The 21,231-nt window shown below is 41.3% G+C and overlaps 2 protein-coding genes across 3 annotated transcripts in view; both read right to left on the bottom strand.

Annotated features, from left to right (window-relative positions):
* Nucleotides 1–21,231, bottom strand: part of LOC117237861 (semaphorin-1A-like) — a 380,261-nt gene that overhangs the window by 334,027 nt on the left and 25,003 nt on the right. For both annotated transcript variants that reach the window (XM_033502264.1, XM_033502266.1), the window contains exon 2: nt 11,793–11,972. In XM_033502264.1, coding sequence (XP_033358155.1) covers nt 11,793–11,889 — 97 coding nt within the window. In that variant the 5' untranslated portion in view covers nt 11,890–11,972. The remainder of the gene's footprint in view (nt 1–11,792; nt 11,973–21,231) is intronic.
* Nucleotides 16,455–16,958, bottom strand: LOC117237845. Its single transcript, XM_033502221.1, has one exon. The coding sequence runs from the start codon at nt 16,956–16,958 to the stop codon at nt 16,455–16,457; it is 504 nt and encodes a 167-aa protein (XP_033358112.1).

The following is a 21,231-nucleotide window of genomic DNA, read 5'->3' as shown; positions in this document are numbered from 1 at the left end:
TACATTACGAATTTCCTGGTATTCCTACGAATTCTCCGAGGAGACACACGAGATACTATTTACAAATCTACTTATCATAGGTTTCCATGGAAATTCAATTCACACGGCGGACGTGAAAATCAAATATATTCGAGGATTTTTAATCAGGGAACCGATGCGACGTAAACGCTTCGTAAACTATATATCCGATAAAAGCTGTTCGATTAAAAACCATCGACGATCCAACCGAACGACTAAACGCGTCAAACAGAAAAGATAATAAATATCGATTGGTCGAACACGATTGCACAGAGAATAATGGAAGTGTATTAAAGTAAGCATATCAAAAGCCATCGATTAAATGTTTGCTTGCAAATTTTCGAGTGGCGATGGCACTTTTGAAGCATGTCGCTGACGAGCTACCACAAAGCAACGCGTTGGATACCCACTCGCACACCAACATCGACACATCACCCAAACCAACCATTCACACAGCTGTCTATACACACGTATGCGATCGCGTACTATCACCCGTGAACGACGTTCCTCTCGTTTATCCCCGCTTATTTCACGTGCATATCTATGAACGTGTCTCGTGTCTCGTGTCTCGTGTCGGTGCATTGGCATAGACGATCATAACTGCTTGCTACTACATGTTTCGGACCGTGGCTTACTTACACACAAGCAACCAGAGAGGGTGCTTGCCTGTACCTCGATATTCCCAGTTATCTATCTTCGAAATACGCGCCTGCCAGTGTACATACAGAGGTTCGTAAAAGGCCAGGTTTTCTCCTCGGGCGATCTTTTTTCACCGGATATTTATTTTGCCGTGCAGCTTTGCCATTTCGCGCTTAATCGATATGTTACCAAGAGGAATGTTTGAATTATACAAGGCTAGATCTTTCCTGTCTTCGTCTCTAGCCCCGTTTTTCCACCACCAACGTCCCGTCGTAACTGGAACGCGAATATCTGCAACTCGATAGCTTTTCGGAACGATCCCATATCTATTATTCGTTTATATATATATATATATTTCTTTGATATAACTTGACGATTCTCAAAGCGACTTTCCACTAGACGTCTTCTTTCCGTTCGTTCTACGACGTAACGTAAATACATATCAAGTACGAAATTTCACATTTTTCTTAGCCTTCTCTCTTGTCGAAATATTTCCCGCAATGGAACGATCGAATTGCCTGCGTTATAAACACGACGTTTCAAAATTAGTTAACACTAGAACTACCGATAGTTGACACGAAGCTATTTCTACCAAAAACTGTCAAAATGACTGGTCTTTTAAAAAACACGTAACAGTAGAATATTTTTATATTCACTGATTTATTAGTTTCTTAAAGAAGCAATTCCATGTTATGTAGTACATTGTTGGAATTATTAATCTATCGAGGGTTGGCACATTTATAAAATTGTAGAACCAGTCATTTTGACTGCTGTGGTATTTCTAGCGATTGATTCGGAATTTTCCTAATAACTGATATCATCATATCGAATGATACGTAGTAAAAATTTGAAAAACGTGTGGGAAGTTGTAGAAAACGAGGAAACTGGTTAATTGAGATTCGATAAACAGATCGCAGGACTCTTTTACACTTTGACATGTACCAGTCAGTTTGGCCGGTGTTGGTATAAGTAGCCTTGATACAAAATTATTTTCAGTTTGAATACATAAAAAACAAAATAGAATTCGTTATATTATTCTTTTGGTTATCGTTGCGAAAGTCATTACATCACTGCAGAAAAAATATAACACGAAGTAGGAATTTTAAAATAAAATTGTAAAAATCAGTCAATTTGACCGGTGTGGTAGTTCTAGTGTTAACATGGTCCCGTCGTTCCGCTTCCAAGTACATTGTCCTAACACTACAAACTGTATTTTCCTCCGTCGATACATATTTATTTTCGTTATAACCTCTTTTGTCGTTGCCGATCGATCGATTTCCTATTGCTTGCTGATTATCGGCAAATTCCAGCCTCGGTTTCACGCATATCTCGCGCCTATGCCATATATGCGAAAAGAAAAAAGAGAAAAAATAAGAAAAAGTAGCTTAATACGCTTGACGATCGTCGTGGAACGTGAATGTCTGCCTTTTTCTATTGCCATCGGTCGATCGCCAACTCCACGGCTAAGCTGCTCGTAAATCGTTATTTATTCTTAATATAACGTTATCACGGCAGCGTCTTATTGATTTCCCGTCAGTCCTGCCACCGGAGAATTCTATCCCCGGACATTAATAAATCTATCCGTCGAAACGGCGTCCTGAAACGTGTGCGGGTCATGGATTGGCGCGACGCGGCGCGACGCGACGCGACGATCGCTCGGACGGCTCTCAGGGCGGCTCACAGGACGAAAGCGGCGTCGTTCTCGCGGGACGATCAATCACTTCGAAAACCGTTCTTTCCTTTACTTTCCTTTTCTCCCTTTTCCTTCCTCCTTTCCTTCTTTTATCCATAGAAATCGTTGCTTCGTTCAACTTGGAAAACTCGATCGTTTCCGCTTCAACACCGCGGCGGTTGACCGTCAATGCGTAAGCTCTAGCCGAATGTGAATCTTTTATGGAATAGACAGCTTTTCCTCGCTAGATATAGTTTCGTACAGAGTTGGCAAGTTTTTTGACAAAGCTGATTTTCTACAAGGTATACATCGTTGACGCTTTGATAGCATGTCCTCTGCCCATAAAATTACAGCTTGTTACGATTCGTAAATTGAACGAAAAAGTATACGAACGAAATCATTGCCAAATAATTCTCATTTCTGTAGAATCAACCGTGTTTACGTTATGTGTAATTGGCGATCGACGTAGTCGCATTTATTATTTATTTGACAATGAAAGCTCGTTCCAACAACGACTTAAGCGTACCTTTGATCCTAAAGATACGGCTGATGGACGAGTGCGTTAAAATTTCGAGATGACGGGCCTAGGTATGTAGCGTACGAACCTTTCGGCATCGAAAAATTCAATTATTTACCTTTCCATATCGTTGTATCGTATGAAATTTCGACTTTGTGATTTTGTCGGTAAAAAATAATTCCGTGACAATTCGGAATTAATTTAACCATCGGCATGGTATATCTCAGGATAATCAAGATAATATGTATATTGTTAAACAAATTTTTCATTTATTTATTCTTACGCGAACAAAAGTTGCAGTGACGCTTTGTGATTTCGGCATAAAGCCGATATTTTAAAGTTTGCAAATATAATAGAATGAAATAATTTTGTCGGTAACGAGAAAAATTGGCCATAAATCGTTGATAGTGAAAAAGAGCTTTTAAAACTGAATTAGTAGCGTTAAAACGATTCCAGCCGATAAATATCTCCGTGACGTATCTTCCTATAAATAATAAAACTAATCGTTAATTCTACTGACATTTTGCTCGCAGAATATTATATTTCCAATTTCAAAGTATCCACGTATCGATAAAAACCTTTCCACGTTTTATGGCAAACAAATAAAGGTTTTAAAAAAACTCCTGTTGAAATAATATCGATAATTGTTATAATTATAGGAGAATACGCGCGTAAGATACTATCCGTAGGTGAGAGCACTAAACCGTTAGCAAGATTGCGCTGGAAGCTTTAATAAAAGCCCTAAAAGCTTTTGATAAAAGCTAGTACACAGTTTCGATAATTACCATCTCGTTGCCACTTTCATTTTACGTAAGACTTTAGTTGAGGCAGAAAATGCTATTATTTAGATACTATTAAACGGAGCTACCGCTTCAACGATTCCAGCTACTAAATCAACTCTCTAACTACATAGAGATAACTTAATCTAGCGAAACGAATCTTCGTAGTTCCACGCTCGCTTTTGTTAATGGTCAAAGTTGACCGGATCAAAAAGCAAATGGAAATCACGATGCGGTCGGTCCCTTTCGATGATAATCGCTATCCCGTTACCACTCTGTTCGGCTAACGTTTCTAGTTAAATCGGATCTAATCAGCTTCGCCAGAGTTTTCCTTCGAGTCTCTTGCAATCGTTTGGAACTCGCAAACCGTTTCTTTCGTTTTCGACCATTCTTTGCCACCTGTTTGCAAAAAATAGATACCCGAAAACAGGCTGTGAAATGGAAAAGGTTGACAGCCTAGCGACCAACAATATCCGCTATAAAATTTATCTCTGCACTCTAGAAATGATAGATTCATCGATAGTTAAGGTATGATTAAAATCGATGACTTCTCCGATCGATAAACGTTCAACTAACGTGGTAATTACATGGAAAAGCTATTGGCAAACGAAATCGACGATATTCCTTAGTGAAACGGAACACGTAGCCCACCAGTTATGATAACACGGTATACGAATCGGTAGGAAAGTGGATTTGCAGATGTACGAGCCATGTGTAACTTGCTAGAACTTGCGAACTTCTGTCAGATCAGGTCCTGTTCCGATGGAGATCTTAAACCGCGATACGAAAGATTAACTAGTAAGTAGAAATACGAAGCTAGCCCGGTTGCAATCGATCACTATGCTATTTCCGGATTAGTCGAGAGAACGTACAATGCTCGATTCCGTGAATGCTATTTTTCCAAGAATTCCGCTCGGATTTAAATATCACACGATTGGCGATCGATACGTCGTTACATAGCGCCAACCGTTCGCCACTAATTAAACTCTGATTATAATTTCAATGGTAATCTGGCACCGCGTTATCTAAATCTATTATTCCGAATTGCACGCAGGATTCGAAGAATTGAATTATCTTGCTGGCTGCTTCTATTCGCTTCTATTCTTTTTTAACGTGACACACGCACACAGAGACGCGCGTGCGAGCGAGCGACGCGGCAGGTCCGTGAATGAATTAACTCGGCCTGTACGCCGGGGTAATAATTGTTAAAATCTCGAGCATGTCGACGGCATTGTACCTGAATTTCAACTATAAATAAACAGCGAGTCCAGGTACCCAACGCGGTCGTTATGCTCGCTACACACAAGAACAGTTAATAGAAGCGGGCTACCTGTTCTGTCACGCGTTGTGTATGCATGCAGCTGAATTGCATCGGAATAAACATCTGTACGGCTCGTATAAACCGTCGTCGTGCTGACTTACATTTTAAAATACGACTTCTTGCGCCATTTAGACGGAAATATCATACACTGTACGGAATAGAAGGAATACGTTCCGTAGCATTGCAAGAAAATCGGCGGGCAGAGAGTGGCGAAAAGATTTGCAAAACGATAATGCATTTATAGGACGAGTTCCAGTGGAAAGGTGTTACCATTCAACGTTACACCAGGGTAGTTTCACCTTTCCATTCTCGATATTGGCGCGAGTCTGGCCCTGGATAACGAGGATAAATGTTCCTGTTGTAGCTGTACCATGCGTCATACTCGTTCAGCCAGCGTATGTGTACTTACGTACATACAGGCGCCGAGTAAAACTCTCGACCGACGTTTGCGTCCAGCACGTTTACACGAGATCGTTAATAAATATCGGAAGCATTTTTTTGCGAAACGATAAAAAAATCATTCCACGCGCGCCAATTCTGTTCGACTATTCACTTGCTTACAGATGTTCTAATATGAATCACGCATCGTTTTATCGAAATGCGAATACAACCTACACGTTGAACGTTTACTCGTCTAAATAACACAACATCGTTTCAAATGTATACCTGTAGGAATGTCGTAGAGATTCGAACGGTAGGTAAAACCGTTGTCACAAGCAAAGATAGCGGCCGATTATTATGGCTGATTGCGTTAATATTTAACTATTGTTGGAATCACGTTCGAAAACAGTTCCGTTAGTTGCACGATAGTTTGACTGCGCCGCGAACGTGCATTAATATCTCGCTTGAATTTACATTGATGAATGTATCAATGATTAACGGCCGTATCACCGTCACAAATTTCCAACATCGAACAAATACAATACCTCGTGAATGCAAACTACCATGTCTAACTACGCTTCTCTAGACTTGGTCTACTCCTAGAAACTTCAACCCCTTTACAAATTCAGAAACCGGGCAAGTTTAAAGACAATCGGTTGGATTAATTTCTTAGCGAAAAGACACCCGTTAGGGAAATGCGCAAGTTCCAATTAACGATAGAATACTGGTAATGTCGTTTTATTTGGAACTCTGCCAGAGATTTTCTTCAGCGTTGCGTACCTTTTTCGCAGATATTCCTGTGTTAACATTTAGCCAACGACGTGTGTCACAACGAGCTATACGTTTCCACCGTGCATTTTTCCAAGCATCGAGGACTAATATTCACTGCTTAAAGAACAAAGAAGTCAAAAAATTATTTAAATAGTTAATTATATTTTGCGGTAATGATTTTATTTAACGATGTCACATATCGTTTATACAAAACATCAAAATTAAAAGTATATACTAAAAAATCTAGGTAAAATTAAAAACATTAACACTAGAACTACCAGTAGTTAACACGAAGCTATTTCTACCAAAACCAGTCAAAATGCTCGTAAAAATACAATATTTGAAAGAATTGTAATAATAGAATAAAAAATACGTAGTAATAGAGTATTTTTGGTATTATTGATCCATCTGGGACCATGATCTCTAAACGAGGGTTGACACATTTATAAAATTGTAGAACCAGTGAAATTAAAAATTCATAATGTTATTAATATTTTTTACAGTGTACTACCGTTCGATTATAACTTTATTTAGTCATAATTGAAATTGTAACTTTTTAATTAATTTTAACACCACTAAATTGCTGTATTCTATTACATACTATACTTTATGAAAGCGGTGTAATTAATTGGGGAGAATTCCAGGTAAACGATAACTGATAGTAACAATAAAAAAAGGAAACCGCCTTACTAAAGTCAAAAAACGAGATCTCCCTTCCTCTTCTTCACAGAGGAGAGATCTCCCTATTTAGTTGGCTAAGTATTAAGTACAATTTCGTTCTACACGAACAAAAATCGTACACCAAAGAGTCTCGAAAAGCGTACAAAATGTACCTGTGCTGTTCGAACGATCGTTTCGATCGGATACAAAATGTACCGGTGTTGTGTAAATTTGCGCGCCAATGAAAGCCAGTTAAGATGCTTTCATGATCATGATCGGAAATGGTTATAGCGATATAGACACAGAGATGACTGTATAAGTCTGCAACAGCCGCATATTCGGACGACCATTGACGACTACGCGCGTTCTCGCAGCTTAACAAACTTCTTCCGAGTCCTAACGAGCTTACTCTTGGCAAAAGCCACTCGAGTGTATGGCTTCCTTGGTTGCGATGCAATGGCTAACCTACATACCGTCATATTATTGCACCCGATTCCCGCTGCAATGAACGCTACCTGTATGTACGTGTACCAAGTGTGACAATATATTCTATTCCCTCACGGTTGTTCACTCGCAGCGTCTTCGGTTCGCCCAATCTTGCACCACTGCTGTAACGCGTTTCGCTTGTTCCCGTCTTCCGATGAAACGAGAATACGCCGATAAATCGAATGCCACGTTTTCACCTTCACGGCCAGTACACGTCCCTGCGACCAATTTGCCTCCCCTTTTCGCGGATACCTTATTTCTAGCTATTGACATATGTATAATTTTGTGTGCTAGCCTAGATTAGCCGCGTAGTAATGACGTATGTGAATATGAGTGTATGGAAGTATGTGTGTGCACAGCGTCCCAAAACACAGATGAATGTAACTGTTCCGTTAGCAGTGTGGTATAAAAGATGCTGAGACGCGTGCAAATGTATATCGACGAAGATCCTGGAAATCGTTTATTAAATAAATCTACAACTATTTTAATATAAATTCTAAGTGTAATCTTAGTGTTCCTTTACTTTTATTTCGGCGATTAGGATCCACAATTCTCAACACTGGCTTCAGATGTAAAGCAATTCTCGTTGAAATTAAATAAATCTACAACTATCTTAATATAAATTCTAAGTATAATCTTAGAGTTCCTTTACTTTTATTTCGGCGATTAAGATCCATAATTCTCAACACTGGCTTCAGATGTAAAGCAATTCTCGTTGAAATTAAATAAATCTACAACTATTTTAATATAAATTCTAAGTGTAATCTTAGTGTTCCTTTACTTTTATTTCGGCGATTAGGATCCACAATTCTCAACACTGGCTTCAGATGTAAAGCAATTCTCGTTGAAATTAAATAAATCTACAACTATCTTAATATAAATTCTAAGTATAATCTTAGAGTTCCTTTACTTTTATTTCGGCGATTAAGATCCATAATTCTCAACACTGGCTTCAGATGTAAAGCAATTCTCGTTGAAATTAAATAAATCTACAACTATTTTAATATAAATTCTAAGTGTAATCTTAGTGTTCCTTTACTTTTATTTCGGCGATTAGGATCCACAATTCTCAACACTAGCTTCAGATGTAAAGCAATTCTCGTTGCGATATCGTCGGTAATTAGCATCGTGTAACTTGACACAGTAAAAATCAGCGTTTTGTTGCTCCACTATTTCTTTCCTCGCAGTCTGCGAAGAGATGCTTTTTCATAGAATTATGGAAACATCTGCAGAACTGTCGCTAGAACGAAAGAAAATTAGATAGTTCTGCGTAACTTGTGTATAACGTAGCTAATATTTACGACTGTTAGTTGGATGTAATGCTCGCAGGATCAACGTAAATTGCTGCTACATGCAACTATTTGCCTGGAAATATTGGAGAAATCTACGAGAGCAAGGTGTGCGTGGCAACTGTTAAAAGCGACAAAGTCAGGTATCGTAAAAAGTTAGTCTCGTAACCACAACTTTCCAAAAGTACTTTAAAAAAGCTGTTTACTTGAAACTTGTCCAACATTTGAAAAAACATCGAATCGGCGTTACGACGAAAAGTCCGTGCTACTTGACTTTCATCCAGCCATTCTCGGTTTCCTCTAAACTCTACGCTCCATCCAAAAAGAAACTCTTAAACAAAGCGATAAGAAACTGCTAAAATTCGATCTCTCCTAGATAACTATAGTCCGATTATCCGTGAGTATATTTTCATAATATACATATACACAATTGGAGCAATGCATCCGAAAGCACGAAGCACACGATCGCATGCCGTAGATTTGTACGCGGCACGGCCGTCCAATTTCATCCGAACCGAGCTAGAGTCAGCCAACTACGTATGTATCCCGGTCGTTCCCGACGTAATTGAATACTCAATAGGATTTACCAAAGCGGACCAACGCGGTGGCCGCGTCGATCGACACGACACACGCCAATATTTGATCCGTGTCAAAAGCTTCGACTCGAAGCTTTCGAGGCAGATTCACCCGCGGATTTCGCAGGGTCGTTAAACTCGCCGACCACCTGCCCTCCCTTCCCCACCTGTCCCACTATTGTTCTATCCCCTTACGTTTCTGCCTCTTTCCACTTCATTGTCTTCGACTTGAATTTTCGTTTTCAATTTCCTTGTCTCTTTCTATTAACCGATCGCTCGTGTCGCACGCGTAACGTCTCTGCTTTCATCGGATCACCCGATATGCCAATTATTGCGGCATTTCAAACGTATCTGCGCTGTTATATGTCGCTGTGCGCGGTAAAAGTACCTGGATAAATTTATTTCAGAAAATAAGTTTAGTTACGTCTGTTGCAGTTTTCACGACAAAGGATATCATTTCGAGATAGATTGCTTTCTAGTTGTGTGTTTCGGCAATCGTTAGTTTGCTTTGCACTTGCTAGCAATCCTACGCAGATCTTTCCAATCGCTTCTCCATCCTCTATTTAAATTAACCGTTCAAAGCAATTAGAGTTTTAGCCAGAGCGCTAGTCAATCGTCTAAAAGCATGAAAATACAGCGATTAAGCGAATTGGATTATTCGTTTGGAACGCGTGGATTAAGCACACAAACGAGAGGTATTTGTCTCGCAGCTGGTTACTTCTCGGTAACGTAATCTTCTAGCTGCTCCAACCAACTGTATAATACTACCTCTTCCAACAACTATAGAAACGAACAAGTTCTACCACCTACAGAACGTAAACTACCGTGAAATAAATACACAGAGGCCAGATGGAAATATCGTTTAACTATTAACTTTTCACCGCCGCTTTGTACTTGCCAGCGATGGCAAACGTGTTCAAACATCCGACAGCGTCTAATGTATTTTGATTTTTTCCCACGCTTCCCCGATACTTTCTTATCCTTTTCCATCGACATCCGCTCGACGTTTATCCTGGTCTCTAGCCGGATGAAGCGTTATCGGCGTATTGCGTTTAATACCGGCATGGCACTTGCACAACTGAACGGAACGGCGTGGCGTGGCGTGGTGCGAGACCGCCAAATCCACAGGTGCGGCGAAAGCGTGCTCATGTCGCGCGGAAATGCCTTTGAATCGACTGCGACGGAACACAGCCAACAACAACAGCCGACAACGACAACGACAACGACGACGACGACGACGACGACGACGACGATGACGGCGACAACGCGCGACGTATCTCTACATGTTCTGTATACAATTCCTTTCCTCTTACCCCGCCTAGTCCCTTTGCCGACGTTCTGCTTCGCCCTTCCTCTGACCCTCGTTCTCTTTCGACGATGCTCTTCCAGGTAAAGGATTCTCGATTCACACGGCGATAACCTTCGACGCGTTCACCTACCGATCGGTTGCACTCGACCGGTAAACGTGTGATTTCTAGCGAGCTGGTGCTCGTCGTCACCGATGTCTTTATCTCGCGCGAAGGAAATGAAATTTCCCGTGTGAAAAGATCCGCGTGAAAGAAGCGCCGGAATCGGGCGAGATGCGAGAGAAGTAACTTTTTCTTATCGGCGAATTGCCGCGGTACGGTGCGTTATTGTTCTCGGTAAGCTAGCGCGTGCAAACAACCGTGTCGAGAGACTACGACTGGAACGTGGACAAAAAAGAGGAATAAATTAACTTCTGAAGGAAGGAAGGCGATCCAACGAAAAGGAGAACGAGCCGATTTCATTGCCATCGATTCATCGGTCATCGTAATGCCGCTGTTAGTTTCTTCCGTAGTTCTTACGCGACAAAGATTAGATTTCGGCGGATGAAAGACGGCCGCGAACCAGGAACAAAAGAGAACGAGGAGGACGAGTCGAAGCAAGCTTTTCCATCGAATTCACCGTGAAACGTGCCTTATTGTTCTGGATAATCTGTCGCGCGTTATAGTAATTAAGTGGAACGAATTCAACGGGAATCTCTTGGGATAACGGAACGCGGCCGTTAATCCACGGAATTAATTTCGCTGCGTTTCCGCGGCGTGGAACGGCGTTTTCGGATCCAGCCGAAAGAACATCTTTTAGTTGAACTGCATTTACTCGATCGACAAATGATAAGAAACTCGGCCAAAGAAAAGGGTACGGAAGAAGAAGAAGAAGAAGAAGAAGAAGAAGAAGGGAAAAGCAGAAAAAGAAAGCGAATGATTGCAGACGATCGTTTCTACAGAAAGTAAATTGCGACGCGCGATTATTTCCAGCATCGCAGTTAATGACGTACAATGAATGCGCGACGCGCGTTTGCGTAAAATGCATGGAAGATCCATTTGGCTATAGCTCTTTGATTTAATTTTAATTTCATATCCATACATATATCCTAAAATGTCGGGCGGGATCAATTTAATAATTCGATACAGGTATAAAATAGCGTGGTGAGTGTGTGGCTTCGTTTCATTAAATTTTCGCACGCAAAGGCGAACGACGAACCGAATTTAGCGATACATTACACGTCAAACGACGTTATACGGTAAAAATGCGTCTGGCTAAATAGCCATTGTTCCATACTTTTTTTCAAAGCGCTTAAACACCGGTATAAGACGAACAATCGCTTTTTATATAAAATAACACGATTTTTGTTACACGCTTATGCAGGCAAAGTTACTCACGATGTTTGACATGCAGCCTAGGAACAGGATCTTGCGGCCAAGCCACGTTCTGCGCAACTAAGCTGATCAGTGCCAAAATTCGCAGGGATGTGCTCATTTTGGTAGCGAGTGGCCCTGCAGGGTATCCTATGAGTCAACGGTAACTTTCAATCCTCGTCATCGCCGCTCCGATCGTCATTCCTGAAAAAATACAAACAAACCATTTTAAGAAAGGAACAAGCCCGACGAAACAAATTTGAATTTGAGATATGGAAATCCTTAAAATCGAACCAATAACGACGTTAACGAAAATAGCAATAGCAAAGACATCAAACCGCGACACTAACGCTAGAACTATCACGCCAGTCGAATTGACTGGTCTTACAAATTTATTTTCAAATTCCTACTTCGTGTTATATTTTTTCCCGCAATGATGTAACGAGTATGTAATATAACGAATTTTATTTTGGTTTTTATGTATTCAAACTGAAAATAATTTTGTATCAAGGCTACTTATACCATTTTATTTATTTATTTAAAGATGTTTATTAAACCCAAGATACAATTTTAAATACATTTTGGTATTCATAATAAACGGTGAATTTTTGTAATGATGTTTTAGGCAAAAGTACCGATACGCAACGATACGACGTAGCCATGCTATAATAAGGCTACTTATACCAATACCAGTGAAAATGACTGGTACTTGCCAAAGTGTAAAAGTATCCAGCAATCTGTTTATCGAACCCCAATTAATCAGTTTCCTCGTTTTGTACAACTTCGCACACGTTTTTCAAATTTTGACTGCGTATCATTCGATATGATGATATCAGTTATCAGGAAAATTCCGGATCAATCGCTAGAAATACCACAGCAGTCAAAATGACTGGTTCTACAATTTTATAAATGTGCCAATCCTCGATGGATTAATAATACCAACAATGTACTACATAACATGGAATTGCTTCTTTAAGAAACTAATAAATCAGTGAATATAAAAATATTCTATTGTTATTTTTTAAAGACCAGTCATTTAAACTGGTTTTAGTAGAAATAGCATCGTGTTAACTATCGGTAGTTCTAGTGTTAATTCTCTGCGATTTAGTAAAAGAAAAGGTAAGGAACGGGTATTCGTCAAGGTAGGAAATGGTTAGGTACGGCGTTGCAAAAGTTGCAAAGAATTTTTATTCTTTCGCGATATTTGAACGACCGAGAACATCTTGTTTGTCACCGTCGTAAGAATAAGTTTTGCGCACGATCGCGTTAAAAATGCCAGTTCTTAACAAACGCTGGCTACGCTGGATGAAACGATGTTACAAAAAGAAACACCGGTACATATCATTGTTCTTTTTCGTGAACAAGTTATACGCGCCATTTCTTACACAGCTGAGCCAACGATAGCAACCGAGACGGTGCAATCGAGGAAGGAAGAGAAAGGCAGGGAAAGGAATGGAAAGGAAGGGAAAGGAAGGGGAAGGAAGGAGAATGGAGAGGAGAAGGAAGGCAGCAGGCAAGCTAAAAGGCTAACGAAGGAACGGTAGAAGACCGCTGCCGACTCGAACGAGCTCGGCAACGACGATGAAGAAGGCGACGATGGTATGCATTATGCAGAGAGGTCGCCAGCTCAAGCTTCTATTTGTCCCCCAGCTTTCGCAGCAGCCAGTGCTGCTCTGCTACGACTTCGAATACATTCGCGATTAGGTGGCAAATCGGATGTACACCTATGCATACGTATGTAGGTACTTATACCTACAAGGTTTTCGTTGAATCGTGCCGCGTATCTAACAACGCGCCGCCAACCGTTGTACCAGCCATTTCGTATATCGCGCATAAAATGTACGGCTTAATCTCGTTTCCATTCTTCGACTGTGCAAAATCAACCCTACCACTCATTTGTCGTATCTGAATTTGCGCTTACTATTCAAAATTTCCGCTCAAGGATTCCACATCGATCACACTTGTCACGGTTCTATATTCTCCCTTTTATAACTCTCTCGTGACGAATGCTATCGGTATAACGAGACTTGTCCCGGCGAATCAAAAATCGTACAATGTAAAATCTGATATCGAATTTAACTTGTCGGGCGGGTGCGTGTCGAACCGCGTCAACCCTGAAACAAGGACGATCGTTTTCGACAAGAATCGCTCGTCGACGATGCGCCACTTCTCGTCCGCGCGACCGTAGATTTCGCAAAACGGTGGCGGAGGATCGGTCGAACAGGAGGGAGAAGTGCAGCGCAACGCGAACAAAATGTGGCGGACAAAGGCGCGCTATACGCATCTGAAACAGAGAGTCACCGTTAGGCGTGGCTCGGCCTACTTTCCAGATTCGAGAGACACGAGACGAGCCGTGGATCAAGACTTACTTCCCTCCAGCATCGTGGACACCACCAACCAGCGTCGGCTTCGTTTCCCCGCGCGATTATGGTAGCGCCACGCTGCCCCGACTTTCTCTTCTCTTACGTCGGCCGAGTCACGAATCACGAGCCATCGGCATCGATACGATCGTCGCGATCCGATCGGAAACCCTAAGCGAGATAGGAAAGAATCCGATTTAATTTTCCTCATCGGTGTCGGATCGGTGTCACGTTGGAAAAATCCAGTGTTCAACGGATTCCAAAGCCTTAAAGTAAAGAGGGCAGATTTCTCGTGGTAGGCAAACGCGTACGCGGTGAACGAGCGCAGTCGGAGCAAAGTACATAATCGAAGGTGCGGAACGTGAGTCGCTAGAATCGGAAGAAAATTAAGGCACGGTGACTCGTGCGTCTCTTTCTCCTTGCGTTTCCTTTCTCTTTTTCTCTCGGTTCGATCATTTTCTTTCAAATTCACTTACGGCCACGTGTATCACATGGGTGGAAGAAATCACGTAGAGTCACCGGAGAAGGTTAACTTTGACTGGTTACGTTAGCCGAGTGATAGCGTTCATCGAATTTCGATACAAGTCCGTGAAAAAATATCAGGTCGTTGAACCGTGAGAATATAGGGCAAATTCTGTTCTTCATATAAATCGGCTAAACCTAGGGAAAGCGTAAAACGAAAAAAGAAAACAAAAGACACCTTTTATTCATGCCGTTTAAACGCAGCTATTCTGTAAAGAGGAAAAAGAACAATAACAGGCGAATCCTTGTATAAAGGGCCATAGAATCGCGATAACAATGAAAACGCTGCTGCAGGCGCAATCCCACAACGTGTTTCCAAATGGCGGTTGAACGAAACGTGATTTTAACGACATGATCGGTTCTTTCGGTACATTAACCTTATCTACCATCAATTTATAGTATTTATACGCTTTCGGGCCAAAAACAGGCCAAGAAACGCAACGAGCAAACGACCATGGGAAAACGCGAGAAAATCGAGAGCGAGATTACAGAGGAAATAGAGGTTTGACGAAACGCTTCGGCGGGAAACAACGACCAAGCGAAAGAGACGAAACGAGCCAGGGAAAATTCACGGGCAACGACAATCACCTTCATCAACTATGCTGTATATTATTGTTGTTAAAATACAGAGAAATGTCCATTGTCTTTTCACAGATACAGTTTTCACAAATTATGTCCTAAATTAAGTACGACGTCGAAATAATATTTTGGAACGATGTTTAGAACAACTAGGTCAATCCCAAACTACTTTTAAATCTTCGATTTTCACTTTCTCTAGGTTGTTTCTATAATCTCTCGAGATCAGTCCTTATTTTTTCTTTTTTTCTTCTCGCGGTTCAACGAACCGACGATCGAAGCAAAATCGCATCTTGCTCGCGATTTCTCGATGGTTTTCGTGATCGTTTGTTTGTTTGTTCGTTTGTTTCTCTCGTAGCGACGAGACTTTCAAACAACGATTCTACTTCTACGTACTTATGAAAAAGCGCGTGTATCCTTTTAACCGCGCCCTTTCTCCTCTTCCTTCACTCTGCACTGTCACAATACGGTCTTTTCGAAACTTTTCTATTTCTAGCGTCGTGTTTACACCGTCGTGTGGCGTCCTGTTCGACATCCCGTCTTAGTATCGCGATATTTATCTGATCGCTAAATCGGTAAGGTGCGATCGCCATGCAGCGACGCGATCCATCTGTGTTCTCACTTTTACCTAGTCCAGCGAACAATACTATTGCACTGCTGCGCTGTTGCTGGTCCATGAATTCACAGACATATACTATAATACGTTACGCTCGATTTTTCACTGCATATCAATACCCATAAGCATTACCTGTCGATAAACGTTGCCAACTTTTCTCTCGCCGAGCACCAACGTTTTACATCTTTTTATCGGCTCTTACCAGGATATACAGTATGTTAAAATGAGTTACGTCGCGATCTTGCGATTCTGCGGTTAGTTAGACGTCGTGGCTTCAATTTTTTTGTTACTCGTGACAAACCCACAGCCAAAGTACCAATGGTAAGCGGCCTCTGATCGAAAACAATACACGTTATAATCGAGACTTTCCATGTAACTGGCGAAACCTCGAAGCTTCACCAGGACTCTCCTTCTCTCTTAACACTTTGACTGCTACGTTGGTCATGTATGATGAACTTCTTACAATTGTAAAAATTGAATGAAAATTGTCGGTTAGGACATTTTGAATATAACCGATAAATAGAAGATACTTTGAAATAAAAAGTGATCAATTGAACAATTAAACATTTTTATTAGAACATCGATAAAAAAAAATGAGAACAAATTTTGCATCTAACGATGCACTGTGTTAAAACACTTTAAACATAAATGTGGCTCATCGATACAATCTGGACAATAAGTGGTCACTTTTTTGGTCCGATTCTTAGCAATTTTTGATCCTAATTGTTTAACATTTTTTTTATAGTACTCTCTGCAAAATTTTCGTGCCAGGTACGCTTGCCCTTCTTTCTTCTGCATTTCGTGTCGCAATCTTTGTCGAATAAGTATATTTAACGGCTCTGGTGAATGGCACTGTGTAAGGTGCATTGCGAGTGCCATTCTAAAATCAGATACCTTGATTTTTGTTGCTTGTTTATAGAGTATCATCGCGTTTGAAATTGATGTATTTAACAATAACTCTAAAGCTAATTTTATATACCACTTGAGGGTTCTTCTACGTGGTGTAGAATATACTATCATTTGATCTGATAAATCTACAGCACATTTTCCTCTGTTGTAATCTACCACTACCATTGGTTTATCACAAGCATCATTTTCTTCGCGGACCTCTACCATTTCAGCCTAATATCTTCTACATGTTTCAACGATATATTCTGCACGTTTTGCTTACGACGAAATAACGAATGCGAATGGTTTGTTGAAATAAACGAAGCCTCGTTATAATACGTCGCTATCAACTGTTACCAAGACGCCACGGTGGTCAGTCGTGACCACCAATAAAATAAACGGTCCATTGGGGAAGAATGTTGTCTTACATCATCAATTTATTATTATTTTGCCATTTTGAATAATAAAAATACTCCCGTGGCGTCCTCAACGAAACATGTGATTTCGGCGTGGCAGTCAAAGTGTTAACAAGCAATTGCAACAGCTTCTCGTTGGCGTCGCGTAAAAGAAACAAATATCGATCGCTGATTTACATCTCCTTTTCAAGCAGCAAAAAAATTAATTTTCGAAACGAGCGACCGAAGAAATTAACGTTCATCCAGTTGATTCTTCCAAAGAAATCTTTCAAACGATACACTGTAGCTTCGCTCTTCCGATCGTGTAATAATTAATAAACGGTACTTAGGTGTTCGCATTTTTTGTTCCATCGACAGCGATGCAATTTACGCGCAAAAGCCTGGAATTGTGAGAAAAAATTTAGGAGAAATTGATGTACGCGTTGAAGGTTATCAAGAAATTCTAATGGCCCGTTCTACATGTACTTTATCCTTCTCTGATCTCTCGAGGTATACAAAACAAATTAAAAGGATTAAAACGTTCGCTAAAACAAATTTAGGGAAAGACAAGTAGACGAAGTTGGCGTAACACACCGCGACGATTGATCGAAAGCAGAGAAAACGTAATCACGAGTGCACAGTAGTTTCTACAAACGTAATCCCGATAAATAGGCTTTCACAGCGGGTTGTTACGAATTTGTCAACGGCTCGCGTTAGCCGACCGTCGTATCGATAGTGTAATCGTCGACTCTCTGGCTCGCTATGCGCAATACCTTCACCGTATACGGCCGTTTAGGAATGGAATTTGTTACCTTCGATTGCGACAAGTTTCGAGAAAAGATTGCGCTCGCAACGACAAGTTTCGATGAAGCCAAGAAAGAGCAGGAGAGAGAGAGAGAGAGAGAGAAGGGGTCAGGGGATGGGGTAGCGTGCGGAAGCCGCTGTAAAAGTAGAAAAGCTACCGAGGGAGCTAAGGAAGGAGTGATAAGTCTAGTAGATGAAAGGCGCCAAAAAGAAGTACACAAGATATCCGCGCGACGAGCCCATGAATGAGTCTACCAACGTTCTTTGAAGCTCAAACCAGGCTGTGATTAATAAGTAACGTCGATCTTGGCTAAAGTAGGTGGAGTTTCCGGAACCTTAGTCGACTGTGTGTGACGCTTCTTGGCAAGCTAGTCGAGTGTAAATAATTTTTCGGGAATAAATGTTCTCGCGTGTCTCGCAGAGTACATCACGAAACCAAAGTTGAGTAAGAAGTTGAGCGAGACAAGTTAAGTAGCGATCCAAGTAACCCGATGCCATCTGACTGCATAACAAATTAAACAGAATATACTCGGCTGATGGATAGAACCAGATCCGACAAACGTGTAACGCACCGATCAAACTAACTGTGTGCCAAATTCTAGTGCCAACATGGTATGTACACACCAAATTCTATTTTTCTGTTCTTCGTTTTTCTTTTACGTTCTATCGAATGTTTCATCAGTTGGCCGATATCGATCAAAGGTAAAGATCCAACATCCACGGAAATCGATATTTCGATTTGAACTTTCTCCAACGAAATTGATAGACGAGAATATTTAACGGTCGTTTGTCAAATTTTTTCCGTAAATTTCACGACGTTTGATCGAAAGCGCGAAAACCAGGTCAGAAGGGTTGCCAATAACAGCTGAGATCTTTCCATGTCGATAATCCTAACTTGAAGAAATCTAAATTTGCTAATCGTTAAATCTAATCATTGCTTTTACCTTGATTATCGCAGTGACGTTTGTTATTAAACTTTAACATATATTCCTATCTACGAGTCTCGAAAGTTTATTTATGGCGGACGAAAGAACCGATATCGAAAAAATGTTCAAGAAAATTAGAATCGCGCGAATAACTTGTTCTTTTGAAATATACTAATAGAACTGACGTCTTAATTATTCAAAGGTTCGTCGTAACTGCTATCTTTCTCTATCTCACGACAGAGCGATAAGAATCGGGCAAGAATTGTACCCGGCGTCTGTCGAATATCGAAGGGTCTTAACCATCCGAGTGTACTGCATGTCGGCATGGAAAAGGCTAAGATTCGTGGGCGAGTGTTTACGGCTGGGCAAACACCCAAACGGTAAATAATCCGAGTGACAACGTGACGAAGCTACAAAGCGAGTCAGTGACCCCCGACGATTAGATATACCGCGTATGCAGATTCCAGGGATATCTGTAATTCGGATACGCGAAGCGTATCGCCGATACTCGAATTATCGAGTCGCAGCCCATTTCCTCGCGGTATACAAATACAGCTGTGTAAGTACGTATAGTATCTTGATGGCGTTGTGTATGATCGAAGATATACGATATCGTACAGGTGAAAGGGTACACACAGATAAAACGGTTATGCGCCATTTCTCCGTGTAGCTACTTATCAGCGTAACGACCCGCCACGAAATCGTCGTGTTACAAAGTCGCCGATGCACGATACCAGCGGATTATCGGGGCGAGAGAAGTGGAAGACTAAGTGGCCGGGCAGAAACTACGATGGCGAACGTGAAAGCGGGGAAATAAAACGGCGGAAAAGAAGGGATGGGAGGGAGAGAGATCGAAATCGAGAGATGGAGCCGCGCGTGATAGCGGAAAGAGACAGAGCTGGAGAACGTGGCGGGCTATTTAAACGGGCCAGCCAACTCTCGCGAATGAATATTCAGAAGCACACGGAAACTGCAGAGAACGTGGTCTTCCTGCCCCAGGTGACCTCTCGTGGAAACGACCAGGTGAAATGGTCCAAATCACAGCGAATATTCAGATCCCAACCCTCTTACCGTCGTCCTTGTGCAAATTACTCTCGTTACGAATGCCTGTGATCGAGACTGCCAAACTATGTAAAAGAGTGTAACCAAAACCGCGATTCCCCTTGCAAATTTCTTCGCAACTGTCGTTGCATAGAGAGAATACGTGGTCTCGCGTCGTCTAACGTCGCAACTTCACTTCGTCGGATCGCAGGAAACGTGGAAATTTAATGCCTCCTTGAATCACTGTGTTGTCTACGCTCGTTCAAATACCTGTGCCGGTTGTTATGTTCGATATCAGCCCTTAGGGAACAGCCCGTCTGAATCTCAATCGCTTATAAATAATTAATCGCCCGGCATCCACCGACGTTCCAACGTGTATCATTCTTACGAGTGAAATAGTCTGTCTCTGACAGCATAGTAGATACCGAGAATCGGTAGCCCAAACCGCCATTAGTAGTCCGTTCGGATCCCTTTCCAAGACAATATTTTCAAAACTTTATCGTTCGAATAACTTACATCGTTCTACGTTTCAGGCGGATACCTCGAACGACTTGCCGCTATATTTTTAAACGAAACGTTTCAACGTTACCTAAGCACGTTTAAGCAACGTTACCAAATTACCTAAACAGAGTAAATATATTATACGCGCGAGACGTTAAAAAGCTAGATCGGATATGGGCTTTGATGAAAGAGAATATTAAGAGAGGCGTAAGAAAAAAACAGTAATTAGTCTTCGGATTAAAAAATGTCCAACGTGTAGCAGAGAACAGCATCGAACTACTTTACGGCGTTAACCGGTGATGCTCGCAAGGATAACAGCCAGCAATAAGGTAATTCACGTCTTTATTAAAGCTCAACGAGTATAATAACGAACTGGCCGATTTTTCTAATTTTCAAGACAAAGTGCGAAACGTGTGTAGAAGTTAACACAGCTACTTAGTTCGCTCTATAATTTTATACTCCCTGCTATAACAGCTTTTTACGAGAATTGGTCTCGCAGGTCGTCCAAAGATAACCGTTACCGTGGCTGCTCGACTATAACTTTAGCACCTGCAAACGACATTTTCGACCATCTCATCGCCAGTCACAATCGTTACGCTATTCAAATACTTGTGGCGTGTTCACGGGCTGTTTTACAACCCGCTTCTCGTTTTTCTATTCCGAGACGCGAGTTGTCGCGTCGCAATTCGAGCCTTAAAAGATCGCATTGCGACAGAACCGGCAGCAGATTCTTTTTATTTCACTTGTATCAGCGATATACGACGAAGTTCTTCTTTCGCGCGTATCGACAATCTTACGTATCATCCACGAAAACACCACGTAATATAATGCGTG

Source organism: Bombus vosnesenskii, unplaced genomic scaffold, assembly GCF_011952255.1.
Source record: "Bombus vosnesenskii isolate JDL3184/JDL3185 unplaced genomic scaffold, Bvos_JDL3184-5_v1.1 scf7180000013403, whole genome shotgun sequence".
Lineage (NCBI taxonomy): Eukaryota > Metazoa > Arthropoda > Insecta > Hymenoptera > Apidae > Bombus > Bombus vosnesenskii.
The sequence above is the reverse complement of the archived record's forward strand: the minus strand, read 5'-3'. Positions and strand labels throughout refer to the sequence as shown.

Bases quoted from the DNA above. Each gene is read 5' to 3' on its own strand.
- LOC117237845 (XM_033502221.1), bottom strand. From the start codon at position 16,958: ATGGTAGAGGTCCGCGAAGAAAATGATGCTTGTGATAAACCAATGGTA.